We start from the raw sequence: 14,563 nt of genomic DNA on the forward strand, positions 1-14,563 counted from the left end.
TAGCAGGTGCTGAGTGGAGATGTTTACGGAGAGCCTCACTAACTGACAGCTGGCGGGAAGGGACCAGCTACAGCTGAGCATTGGTGGGAAACAGGAGGGGAGGTGCTTGAGAAAGAGAAGACAAACAGTTTCAATAGCCCCAGGGGTGCCAACTCCAATCCCCCCTGACCCATGGTGCTCTTAACCAGACAAATAGAGGAAAAACTGTTGCAGTCACCAGGCATTGAAGCCACTCACCAAATTCCCAGAATTCTGGTGATGGTAGGAGCCTTAAAAATGAGCACCGCGGTGAAAGGGGTTGGCCAATGACTCAGCTCGGCGAAAGCAGAATAATTAATATTACTCGCGTTGTGGTGTACCATACCGCAGTGTGGGCTGTGGCAGTAAACAGCATATTTAAGAGTCAATTTAACAGAGAATGAGAGAGGGACGTGGTCATTTCGCTTTTTTTCATTTGGAGTCGGCTTGCATAGAGGTGCATCAAAATACATGAGATCAGCTCCTCGTGCTTTGTTTGCTTCTGCCAAGGTTATTGGAGGCTCGTTCCAAATTTCCTGAGGGGGAATTGTGCGAAAAACGATTCCATGCAGATAAATCAGTCAGCACAGATCAAAAGACAAAACCATCGCAAAGACAAAAGATGCTGACGAGCAGCACATAACGTCAGACGCAAGACGCGTGGATCACAGGAGGCCGCAGGAAGAGAGACGCGCCAGCCCCCAACCTTCTCCTTCTCTCTCCCACCCACCACGGGAGCCGCTCGGAAGGCAGGTGGGAGACAACCAACCGCAGCCGAGCTCTGAATGCCATCTCACAGGCTGTCGCAGACAGTGCCAAAATAAGTTACACATCACTTTTACGGCCTATACTATCCAGCCATTAATGGCTTTAAAAAAGAAGTGGCCATACGAGCAGAGCCCGAGGATGAAATGCCTGTCACGTTTAATCATATTCGTAATAAATTGCTTTTAACCATACATTGAGAGGAGCTTTTTCCAACACTGCACTTCAGATAATTATGCACGATGCACACATCGCTCCATATAGGTTAACTGGTGGCAAGCATAGTTCAGACAGAAAGATGCAAACCAGTTTATTCAAATGTGCTGATGCTAACAGCGCAGATTAGGTCAGTACATTTCCCTAACAGGTTTGGATAGAGGGTCAGAGACACTTTTAGGTGTCCACTAGTGGGTTTGCATTGATGTAAATGTGTTCTACAGAGCGTAGATGATTAAAATAGAAATGTTCTCCAAGCTAGCACTAATCTAAACAGCAGACTTCACAACTTCAGTGGTGATATATGGGGGGAGTTTGGAGGTAGAGTTCCTATTGCCATAACAAAAGAAGGAAATCCTACATTGATTTGTATGTTCTCTCTCTCTCTCTCTCTCTCTCCTTACCTTTGGTACAAGTAAGGAAGAGCAAACAGTGCCTGAAGCTGGCGGCCACCTGCAATGTATTTTCTTTCTCCCCTCGACATTAAAGTCCTTCACAGAAATCAGAATTTAATAAATCACCCCGAGTCTGACAGAGTTTATCTCAAGGGGTCGCTTTGACTCGGGAGAAGCCAGCAGACAGACAAAGCCACGGCCGATAAGATGTGAAATTAAATACAGTTAGCAGCTTGAAACAAAGGAGGGAATGTGTCACGGGCTGCTTTGTATCCGTCGAAAAGCATTCAACCTCTCTCCCCCTCCCCTCTCGCAAAAGAGAGCAACGAAGACAGGGGGCGATTCATTTCAGTTTGTGGCCATTTAACCTCATTTGCATCCTGGCTGTCAACATATCGCTCCTGCACAGATACGTTCAAGAGCCTTCATTAAGGCCTAAAGTTGACATCCTTTACTGTTGAGACGCGGTGGTATAAATCATGGTCGCCGAGGAGCTGCACATCTTGATCAAAGATCTCCCGCTATCACGTTCTGTTTCTTTTTATACGCGAGTCATGCCCGACACTGGTCATCACTTAGGGTAAGGAGAGAGTTATGCGCGCACGTTTTTATCTTCCCCGTGCCCCCACATATCTCTGCACAGCGTGGCGAATTCCTCTGATTATTTACACTGACAAGAGAACTATACGCACAGGGCTCCCGTGAAGGCGGAGAAAAAGACCTGAGTCGCCTCGGAGCACAAGCGTGTCAGCAGTACCTAGTGACCCCTTCCAGACCTCCGCCCCCTCCCCACCCGGCCGGCGCGTAGTGACGCAGCGCTAAGACAACAAGTGCGTCTAGTCCCGCCTTTGAGCCGGCGGCGGCGGCGGCCTGCGTGCGTTTGAGAAGCTTAATGATCTCTTTGGCCCCTTCTTTTATTAATAACGCCTGGTTTCAGGGAGCGATGGGAAAGCCTTGCCGCTGGGACGGTGTGGTCAGAAGGCTGTCACCGTGCCAGCCCTTTTGGGAAGCGCCAGCGTCTCCGGCAGTGCCCACTGAATGAGCCTGTCTTACCCTCGCCAGGCTCTGACATTCCTATTGGCTTGACCTCGACCCCTACGAGGAGAGCACCTTTAATTAACCCCCCCCGCTACCACATCTCCTTCCGCGGCAGGAAGCGAGCGCTTGTCGGAGCGCGGTGAGCACACAAGACACGTCTGCTTAAGGCCCTCCGCTCCCGGCAGCTTGATACGGTACTGACTTCTCTGGTAGTATGAGAATAGCGAGAGTCACAGCTGCGGAGGAGCTTTCTTTATCAAGGGCAGATTACATAATGGCTTCATGTCTAAGGGCTCTTTTCAGTGCTCTGGGGTGAAAAACAATGTTGGAGCACTCGAATGATAGTAGATATAAATATAAGGTATTGTTCGCTTCATGTCCTCTCGCCTTGCTGATTTCCTTCAATTAAACATCCCTGTGACTAATCACGTCATAAAGGCAAGTTTGATCCATGTAATCAGATCTGCCGAGCCACCATTGTCTCACATTCCTTTTCTGACATTTGAAAGGTCAAGAGTAAGAGGACATTTGATAACTGCAGACCTTTCTGCTCCATTTTACAACCCTTAATCTCCCTTCGCGGAACTGGTAACACATAACAGTTAATCTCTGAGGGGAGCAGAGAGAGTGGACATTACAGCCATTTGAAGAAATGGCCCGATCGTTTTGCTTCACTACAAAGGTGAATATCTAAGAACCCGAATGAAGATAAAATGAGAAAAGATACCGTGTTTGGCTTGACCATGGACCAGTGCTTTTTATTACAAATAAAAACCTTTGTACATTTACATATCGCAACAGTGCTGAATGGAACAAATGTTCTTCTTCTTATCAAATGTTTTGGATGTCTTTATTTGACCAGAGGAGAATGTGTTCAGACTAAACTATTTCGATTCATTTTGACATGTTTTAAATGCAATGTCTGGGACAAAGAAAAGGACACTGAAGAGAGAATAACATTTTTTTCTCGCCAAGGCTGTACCTCAAATAACTCCACAGACAACACAGCTATCCTTGTAAAAAACCCTCTCTGACACGATACACTGCGAGGCACCGCAGGACCCCTGTCCTCTATGACAGTGCTCTCCCTTAAACACATCTTATTTCTTTTAACGGCAACCTCAGGAGAGCTGCACCGCTCTGAAGCACCAACACTTAACACCTTGTAGTCTGAGGCAACGTGGGGTTTTTTTTTTTGGGGGGGGGGGTTCTGCTCATGTCATTTAATCATCTGTGTTCTAGCGAGCTGCGCTGAAACAATTTTGCAGGATATTAACTTCCAGCTAAACTCTGCTCATGTCATTTGTGGTTCCACTCAACCAGCAGTCCCATGGGGAGCTGGGACCTCCTCGCAGATATAATGAGATTCACTAAGCAGAATAAAACAGTTAATAGAAAGGTGAGATCAAAAATGCATGAATCATGAAATATTAGCCAGACACCATTAAAGAGTTGCTGAAAATCACCGTGGTTAAATAGGGAAAATTGTCCACAGAATCAATAGCTGTTTGTGGTACTGCAGCCTATATGACGCCTTATTCAGTGTTTAATATGATACATCACTTCCAAGACAAGTAAAGAGTAGCTTCAGTGTTTGCCTTTAGGGAGACACTTTGGAAAATAACTTTTTATAGAGAAAATTGAATGCAAGGATTTAAAGAGACGTGTTATCCATGGGGATCTCTGACAATTAGGCTAATACAAAATTATCCAAGGTAAAATACATACAGCAAAAAGTAAAATAATTTGATGCTCTTTCAGACCTAAAAATCCATGTCTCTTGGTGGGAGTCTTGTTCCTCCTCAGCTAGGGTCGACAGAACACAATAGAAGGCAATGCCATCCTATGAAGACCATTTTTGTCCCATTCCAAAAAAACTAGGTCATCCTCTCATAATTGTCAATCATGCAATAAATCTCCCTGTGCCACAAATGAATACTGCACTGGGAATGAAACAAAGCTTATTGGCATGCAATGTCAGCTTGACTTAATTCTTTCTCCTTTTCAAAAACGCCCATTCACATGTCACACTGCCTGCTCCAGTGCAAGAGAGGGATAATACATATGGACAGATGTATTATGCTGGCGACTTTTTATCAGCATAATGCTGGCAGCTGTATGGAATACACTGCCGACATTGGATTTTAAACACAAGATTAGATGCGTAAATGGAATGAATTACCCAATTTGAGTGCTGTTAGGGTAGGTTACTGCTGTAAACCTTATGTGTAACATTTAAACCGAGCATCGTGTAAACTTTGCAGATCATCTTGATAAGATGCATTACCGCAATCCCTTCCTCTAAATTGTTTATGCCATCCACTATCAGCAGTGTTTTATGAGTCACTGAAGGTAAGAGCATCTGGTAAATGAATAAATGCAAGCTAATTGTTTGCAGTGCAATTTTCTTAAATTAACTCTATTCAAATGAATTCCAGACTAAGTCTAATCTCCAGATGTAAATGGGATGGTTTGGTAAATGTACCCGCCATGAGAAAAAAACACAACCGGGAGACAGCAGGCTGCTGGACCTGCATAAGGGCTGCAGACACTCACCCCAACTCCCACCTCCCCTGCCCAGGTGTCGTCAGTTTACACATACGTGATTGGATAGAAATGGAGCACCGTGGTACGCTCGCAACAGACGAGTTTGGTGTCGCATCTCTCCAGAGCGAACCGTCAGTCTTTAAGAGGCGGGTAATAATAGCCAGGCACCACGGCTTGCCGTGGCAGGGGCGATATTTTACAAGAAGCCTGGGCGAGAGGCTGACATTTGAGTCTGGAGGAGGGAAACAGGAGCGTAGGATCATAGGAAGAGCCGGATCATAGGAAGAGCCGGAGTTATCATAACGGCTGTCTCACTGGGCACAAGGGCTGGCAAAGTGAGAGGTGGGAATAGAGATGGAAAACCAAACAAAAAATTATGGAACCATTTTGTTTGATGATACGGAACTACACTGGAGCTCTGTCCAGTGTCCGACCCGTACAGATTTACTTCGGGAAAGCAGGGCAGGTGGTTTTGGGCAGAGGGTGTATAAATGCAATGCACTGTTTATTGCTGGTCAGTTTTATCAGTGAATATGAAAGGTGTTTGATCAAAACAGATCACATTTCTTATTGGGAAGTTTCTTTTTCCCAGGTATTACGGTCTGCGCGGCAGTCATAAATGTTGGCCTTCTGCGGCCATCGTACTGCAGTAACGTGGCAGGGTTACGTTTCTGAGGTACAAGGTTGTGGGGCTGACAGTGAGTGACTCAGAGTAAACCCCAAGACTACAGCAACATAAATACATATGTCAAAAAAAAAAAAAAAAAGTAAAAGTGAATTGTTTGGACGGTTAAATGAATTGGCAAAATCAATAAAAGTAGTTATAATTAATCCTTAAGCAATGGAAGTTGACAGTCTAAAAGTAAGGCTGCCAAATGAGTTGGTATGAAACACTGCCAAAACCTGCATTTAATAGTTTCAACAAGGGGAGGGGATTGGGAAAAAAAACATTAGTATGACTGGTGCTATAGCCAAATGTTTAGCATTTTAATCTAATAATTACTCATTTGTGTTTCACCTTGAAAATGTCTTAGTCAAGAAGCAAATTGCATAGCTAACAACCCCAGCTTGCCACGTATGGGATCCTTGGTGGTAATAAAGGGCAAATACGGGCAATATTTGTGTTTTATTGTAATTATAATTCAATTTGGCCAAATTGACTTAACACACTCTCTGGTCTATGAGGATAGCAGCTTTTCATGAGGGGCCGGGAGTCTTATATTTGTCAGAGGCCTGACTGAGAGCAGATGCTTTGAACAGTGATAGAATTCCATTCTGGTCTCAAGTGTCATTAGCTGTGGGCCATTCGCTCTGCCAGGTAAAGATTAGATAACAATCAGAACTTTATGAGATGTTTCTGGAGGTGTTAGAACAGTCTTTTGTGCGAGGCCAAGCGCTGCTGTATGCTATTTTTAAAAAAAAGGTGTAATTTCCTCTTTTAATATTTTATTGGATTGTGGGGGAATATTCAGTTGCTTTGACACTTTGGGATATGTGTGAGAGTGAGACTGACTAAATTTACTATCTGCAGTGAATACATTTTTACAAGTCTGATTTATATGCCCTCCCAACCCCCACCCAAAAAAAAGTGCTATAATGGGAGCGCCACCATGACAACAGTTTTTCAAAAGGTTCTTTAGGACCCCATATTTCAGGCTTTGAGAAGGGCTTAGAGTGAATTCACAACACATTCTTTTTCTTTTGTCCTCAGAAGAGTAGCCCGGGCACTCCAGACTGTTGTTTTTCTTTAATGGAGTCATGGTGCTCTCATTGCCCTGTAAAGTGGAGCTTGTTCTGACCTAAATGAAAACAGCCCGCAGACCTAAATAGTCACCTGTCCTCCACCCTGGCACTGGCAAAGCTGCTGACAGTATTTCCTGAACAGAGCCATCACAACTCCTTTAATGCTCAAACCGAAATGTAAAAGCTATTTAGCCGTTGTGTCATATCAGCAGCGCTAAGGTCAAACACATCTATCAAGGAAATTTCTTCTATACAGAAAATATCTTTGTTATGGAAGGGAATCACATCAGTGTCCTCCGTTGTGGTGTACCAGCACCCTAAACAGGCTATGAAGTTCAAACACGACTGATACTGTTGAAATAATGCAAAATAAATATTTACTCAGAGCAAGATTTATCTCTGATAGCAGGGATGAAAGTAAAGAGGGACAAAAAAATACAAGTGTAGGAAATTTCTGGAATCCCATTTGAGACTGCTTCCCTGCAGTTTGTTTTTTTTTTTTTTCCTGTCAGCTTCGACATGAAAATGAGCCAGGGAAAATTAACTCCTGATACAGCTATGCTGAATTAGATGGTGAAAAAAAACACTTTTTAAGGATTCCAGCCTTGTCATTTTCAATTTTCTGCTCTTTGGACATGCGTGTATTCAGACGCTAGAACATCTACTCAGCATATCAATCCTAATTAGACAATCTGGGCCCACGAAGGATGGGAGCTGAGCTATTTGCATAATTTAATCATAAATACTCAGTGATACATATTTCCAAATGCATTTGTACAATTATCTTTTCATCCTTGGGGCAAAAGTATTAATATGATTAGGCAATAATTCTTAAAAGAAGAGGAAAATAGGGAACTAGCAAGTGTACCCTCTTTTTAAACTCCAGCTTTGGGCTATATGAAAAATTAATTAATTTCAGAGGAAAATCAATTTCTCTACATGAACATATTAGACAGTGCAGGGCTGCGGCTCGGAATCTTCGTCCAATCAAGAAATCTCATCTGCTCCCTCTAACTTCTGTCAGTAGTGTTTAACATCGCTGTACAAACGCCGGTGATCTGTGCCCGGCTCCCTAAATACGCTGTAATGTGGAATAGCTGGTGGCTAAAGACATGCCAGACCCTACAGCTTCACACATGCATTCTGACGGGCCAGAATGCATTGCTTTCTTCACAGCTAATCTGTCACAGAGGCTGCTGCAGTCTGACTCCTGTCTCCTACCTGTCCTTCCACTCCAAACTGGTTTATTCCATTTGCCATTTCAAAAAATAAATAAATAAATAAATAATAGTGGTTAGTCCTCACCCTCACTGAAAATATCTGCAACTGGGGAGTTTAACTGATGGCTGAGACTCAGTTTTAGTCCTGTCAGCAGTATTTAATGACATTGTTGTGTACAGTATACACAATGTGGCACACACTGCAAACTCGTAATAATATGTAAGTGTACCATGAGGAATATTGTTCTATTACTAAGATGTAAGATGTATGCATCCAGCAAAGGTAGGCAAATACAGCCAGCATGAAGGCTTTTAGTTTAGAATGAAGCCAGATAAATGCTTTAGAGCCCCTTGGATGCAAACTACTATAAATTAACTTCACCTAAAAGCATGAACTGAAGAGACTAAAAATATAACTACAAATACAAGTGTTCTTGAATTTTATAGACGCAACAAAGTACTAAACAAAAAATATATTTACCATATATTGATCACATTCAGTATTTGATATTAACTCTAACAGAAAATTCTGCCATTTTATTAATATTATGATTGCGTGATTGCAACAGTTTTTTTCATGACTTCTTCCACTCTCTTCTTCCGCTCACATATGGCAAACGTGAGTTCGAACACAGGTGGATACCAACACTCTGCCACACAGCAACAGAAGAAACACCGTGATTGTTTTCCTGTTGCATTCTGACCCACTGGCACAGACCGAACTCAGAGCTATCATGGAGAAATGCACATTTGATTTGTAAGAAAGTGCTTTAACAAATCTGTGATTTTAACAAGCCATTTAACATCCCCCCCCCGCTCCCCCTAACTCTTTCATCCTAATCAGACATCTGTCTCTCTGTTTTTTGAAGTTATTATCACCCTGGCTCCCTCTTGGATGTGGTTGCTGGGTGACGGGTATCTTAGCACCCACTCTGACTGGGAATGATTTGAATCCAATCCAAAGATTTCCCGTGAGTACCTGTAAACACATCCATGCCTTGCTGAAAACAAATATATCAGAAGAGCACTGCAAAGACAGCAGCAGACAAAAAGAGCCATAAAATCTGCCACTGTGTGCAAAGACGTACCCCCGAGTGCTAAACAAAATCATCGTGCGTTTCTGTAAATATGGGAGTTTGCACTATAGCCCAAACACAAATTTTTTTTTTCAAATATAATGCTCTTGATATGAGTTATGGATGAAGAATAAAAAAACAGAGATAAAAGACATTCATATAATGATCAAAATTAAAATGTGAAGACCTAAATTATGAACAATTATACATGTATAATGTATATATATAAATGAAATTCCAAAAATAGCATTTGCTGGTGTTGTGGGGAAAAAACTATCTTACATCTCATTGATTCCCCTGTAGCGTGGGAGCACCTGTTTAACCTTCAGAGGTAGACAATGATTGTCAATTAACTGCTGCACGGCTGCTAGCAGGCGGCTTAGCCTCCATCTCCGTGATCGGGCTGCGGCCCCAGTCTCTGAAGCACCAGCTCGCTGTTCCACTAACCCCCGTCCACCAGGCCCAGGTGTCAGCCAGTGGGCAAAGCCCAAAGGTAAAGCCCCAAAACAAGCAGAGGAAGTTCCGCTTCTTGCGAGACGACATCATACGTCCTGCTGAAGCAGCGGGTGGCGGCTCGTCCCTTTCTGCCTTCCAGGAAGCTCTTAAAATGAGTAGGTAAAGCAGACGGGATACAGAATACGGAATATGGACATTCACTATAGCACCGAAGTGATGGAATGATGGGCGGGCGTGTGGATTTGTTGGATTTGTCTGAGTATGCTTAATTAACACGCAAGGCACTCTGGGTGCAGAGAGCCCATAAAGTGATTGAGGCAGCACTCAAGAGGCTGCTGCCAAACACACTGCGTAACTTTTTAGCTTTAGTGCAGGAGGTTGTTAAGACGTTCAGCACCCAGCACACCAGAACCATTCATCAGAGGCCACACTGCTGCTCTGTCAAAACTCAGCCTTCAATACACTGCCCCACACGGACTCACAGACACTGTCGAATCAGGACCTCCCAGTGCAGAGCGGCAAACAGAAACCTGTCCGTTCGAGCTGTTCCTCCCTCCTCTATCTGTTTGTGTTCCCTCTGGGATATCTTTGTCCATACAAATGATGTAATTCTCCAAATGGGAAGCAGACATAGCGGGTATGATTGATTTCAGCATAACACCAGCAGCACCAGGTGCTTTCAGAGACAATTATGGGCCTCTCCGTGCAGCAGTGATAGGCCAGCACTTTAGCGTCATTAAAGCAATGTGTAGCACTGCATTATCCTCTAACCCCATCGCTGGCCACTCCCGAGTGCCAACCTCAGAGTTCAAATCACACAGTATATCAGTCAGAATCCCGAGTGGAGGGAGAGGGGTTGCCTGCCCGCTCGGAGGCTGAAGGCAAGCTACAATCTTCTCCGACCGAACGCCAGCCGCTGAGGACAAGGCAGGTGAAAGTCACAGAAAAGTCCAACGAGAGAGAGTACTGCCTGTAGAAGCTGCACGACAATTCACTTTTCTACACCTCTGAAAGATGGGTGGAGGCTAGACATGCTACTGCACTACAATCTGTTTATACGTGACAGTAGATCAGGAGGTCCGAATAAAGTATTGCGAAAGACCAAAATAACTACACAATATTCTATAAATGTGCAATATAAAGACTGAATGATTAAATTATAATTGGACTTGGTTTTATATGCATGCATCTTAATAAACATATTAATGTATATATATTAATATACATAAAAGCATTGCAAAAACGCTAATATTCCTTAAGGTATTAATTAAGAAGTGGACTGCAACTTTACTCTCAGAGTCACACATATATCTCAGATATCACATCATTCTAAATAAGTGGTCTAAATAAGTAGCACAGCAAAAATGTGCATCTGATTATTTGTGAAGTGGTCTTTTTAGAGTGTCTTGGCAAATCTGACCGCCCTTGCATGTGTGTTTGTGTGTGTGTGTGTGTGTGTGTGTGTGTGAGAGAGAGAGAGAGAGAGAGAGAGAGAGAGAGAGAGAGAGAGAGAGAGTGAGTGCACATTCAACTGTTGATTTTAAAACATCAAGGGACTAACAATTCCATGACTATTCATCTAACCTTGTGCCCTTGGGCTCTTTTTATATGAGTAACCTAAACAGGCAAAGGCTATATCTCACAATACAATCAGCTCCTCTCAACTTTCAACACTGCATTATGAGACCTGCATACTTGTTATTAATTGGAAAGCACCCAAAACTTACTACAAAGCTATGTTCATCACAGCTGTATGTAATCATAATGCCTCTAGTCAGCACAGGCTCTGGGAAGGTTCACAATATTTCTGAAATAAGCAGCACAAACACCAAACAAAATACTTGCCCTTGCACACCTACAGGTCTGTCTCTACACATACTGGCTTGGTCTGGACTGATTTTTTATTTTTCCTTATAGATTCAGATTACTCTTGGTATATTAACATTGGACCATTCCTACACTAATTGATTTGATCAATAAAGCAAACGTAATTTTAGAAGACATGGCACAGGTTTAGTTAAAGGTGAGGCACTAGTTAAAATTATCTCATACCTTGAGGTACAGGTAATCTTTCCTTATTTTGACAGTATACATTTATGTATTTTTCCGTTGGGCAGTTGTTAAAAAAATAAGTAAATAAATAAGTAAAGCTTATTACTTTTGCTATTTTGAATTAAATTTGAATGAACTAAGCATGCCTAATGGTAATTGTGAATGTTTATTTATTCACTCCTACAGGATTACTAAAAGTAATGCAAAATGTTAACAAACGTGAAATGAAGTGATTAAATTAATGAGGTGTAATTATTCTATAATTGTAAAAGTTTTATTCTATACTAAAATGTGGACTTCTATATTAAAATGTTTAATTATCTCAAAGCCAAATCGCTACCACTGCATATATACAGGCTTCCCCCAGGTAAAACTTAGCCTTAGAGTACTCAGCACAGCTATTACTGTTATGACTTATTTACTACAGTGTCATTATTGTTCATTTATTTAGGCTACTTATTCTTTCTGGCAGTTATTACAAAAATATAATTTTATTGAACGACTGAGGATATGAGGCACTTTTGGCAGTTAATATAGTTTCCGCCTATATCATAGCTCTTTGGAGGATCACCGTGTGTTATTCTTTACAGCAGAAGTTCTACCAGTTTCTAGTTCATTCTCTGCCTCATCAGACCCATTTTTGCTTCAGTGTCGGTTGTAATGTCTTATCAACAGAACCCTGGAAATTCACGGCTTATGTTGTCGTTTAATAATAAGTGACCAGCCCCACTGTTCAACTTTTGCGCGCCTGGCTGTACACTGCTGCACACAATGTGGCGATACCGTCTCTCCCCCAGGCTGTCCGACCTGACCTTATCGATCTCCAGAGCACTACACCAACAGGACCCGGGCCAGAACCGCTCACCTCGCATTAGTGCAGTCGTTATACAGAGTCTCGAAGTCCTTTCTGGAGATTAGTTTGCATCGATTCACTCCCGGCTGGATGGCCCCGAGCCCTCGCAAGATGCGGACCTGCTCCACGTTGCACACCACCGGCGTGATCTCCAGACGCTTCAGCTTGGTGTAAACCGTGTGCAGACCCCCGACCAGGTGCTTCAGAAACAAGTCGAAGGCTTGGGGGAGGCAAATGAGCTCGCAGCCGTCCACTGTGAACGAAGCCACCTTGGCACCCCTCAGCTCGACCATCTTGCACTCGTTATTCTGGGGGGTATTTTCGACAGGCGACGGGGTGGAATACACGGGCTTGCTGGGCAGCGTGCCGGCTGGGATGCCGGGGCTGCCGGTGGTAATCAGCTCCGGTCGGAAGAGACTCTGTCCGGAGGGAGCGACTGATGGAGATGGGGAAGAAGTTGCCGAGGGCGACGAGGTGGTCGCCGATGAAGATGAGATCGGAGACGGCTGAACCAGGGGGGAAGAGGGGATCAAAGCAGCCGGGACGGCCATGGTCACCTAAGAGTGCGAGTTCAAAGTGAAAGAAAAAAAAAAAAAAACCCAGTACGGCAAAGTAACGCCGTAGTTATCAGAAGAGAAGAAATCCACGCCGCTCCGCTGTTGGAGCGAAAGGAGAAGCTGCGAAGCCGCGGCGGTGAGAAACTGGGCTCTGTACGGCGGGACAGTCATCAGAGATTGAGAGAGAATGACAGGAAGAAAATGAGCTGAAAAGTGCAGCTCTCTCTCTCTCTCTCTCTCTCTCTCTCTCTCTCTCTCTCTCTCTCTCTCTCTCTGGATGAGTTGTTGTTGTCACAAGGTACAAAGGGGGCGGAGCCACCGGACACGCAGCCTTTGAAGCAGACGGCGTGTAACGCAATGCTGGACGCACTGGGGATCCTACAGCGCGCCTCCCAGTACAACTTTACAGTCGCAGAAAACTCTTGGACTTCTTTTATTTCTAAGGACAGTTCGCCAGGCTGGCAAACCTCCAAAAATATTAAACATGCCACGGTGACTCAGAAGACCTAGTTTACTACTTTTCTGAACCGATGTTCCTTTATAGGTTATGGACGATCACATCATATCTTAATATGACATTATGGTGATTTCAGGACGTGAACATGTTTTGATGAATAACACCGAAAATGCCTAAGATGAAATATAACACCTGTGCCACTTTATGCGACTTCATTCCAAGAGGCGAAAGTGTTCATTGAAGCTGTAAGCAGGATGTGGCTGCTGTCTTCAGTCGATAAGCTGGTGAAACGCAAGTCTAGGTGATGCACTTGGATTGCATTTCATCTCTGAGCACAGCAAAGCATCACCAAGAATGGTGATGTAACGTCTGGGTACAAAAAGCTCCTCCTGGTGTCATTCTTAACAAAATAGCAGATGAAGTTTTAGCCTCTGTTCCCATTTTATAAATTAATTTCCTTAAAATATTGCTTTCATTTGTAACTCAAGGTCATGTCAAGGGGACCTCTTAAAGCTAAGGCTATAAAATATGAGTGAGAACTCATGCACGCTCCTGTATTCTATTAACCAATACATCTGTAGTAGCCTAATAGCACTGCAGCCTTTGTCGTTAAACATTAGGCAGATATGCTTTAAGATAAGTAGGACACCATTTCAGAATTATCATTCAGGCAAAGAGGCACCTCGTAGTGTGAAAATCAATACCTGCTTAACATTCATAGCTAGACAATCCATTTGCCCTTTATGTTGCTAACCTTTTCTTAAATATGCACCATATTAAGATTTCATTATAAACAATGAATGTCACAATAGTTTGCCCACCGTTTTTCATGTTAGCATATGGGTTAACTACAAATTACTGCCATAAACCCCTCTATACAAAATGGCCTACATGCAGTCTTTGAAAGGAAGCACGGTGGTAGAACACAAGTCATCCACAAACACCACAGGGCATCTGCTGCATGATGTCTTGGTCTCAACAGCCCTTAACAAGCAGGGTGGACTCAGGGAATTGAGCCTCTATTTAAAATTACAGTCTTTCCATAGACACACAGCAGGAAGTACATAGAGGGGTGGTGCTCACTACATTTGCACTAATCGTTTCTAAGCATATGGATCCCTGCAGTGAGAATTACACATGGTAAATTACAAAGACGCCTGTGAACTCAAC

The 14,563-nt window shown here is 43.3% G+C and overlaps 1 protein-coding gene across 2 annotated transcripts in view; it reads right to left on the bottom strand.

Moving 5' to 3' along the window:
* The window catches only part of dachd (dachshund d), a 95,570-nt gene extending 82,451 nt beyond the window's left edge, over positions 1-13,119 (bottom strand). For both annotated transcript variants that reach the window (XM_035523018.1, XM_027005225.2), the window contains exon 1: positions 12,392-13,119. In XM_035523018.1, coding sequence (XP_035378911.1) covers positions 12,392-12,930 — 539 coding nt within the window. In that variant the 5' untranslated portion in view covers positions 12,931-13,119. The remainder of the gene's footprint in view (positions 1-12,391) is intronic.
* Positions 13,120-14,563: the final 1,444 nt, after the last annotated feature.

This window comes from Electrophorus electricus, chromosome 25, assembly GCF_013358815.1.
Source record: "Electrophorus electricus isolate fEleEle1 chromosome 25, fEleEle1.pri, whole genome shotgun sequence".
Taxonomy (NCBI): Eukaryota; Metazoa; Chordata; class Actinopteri; order Gymnotiformes; family Gymnotidae; genus Electrophorus; species Electrophorus electricus.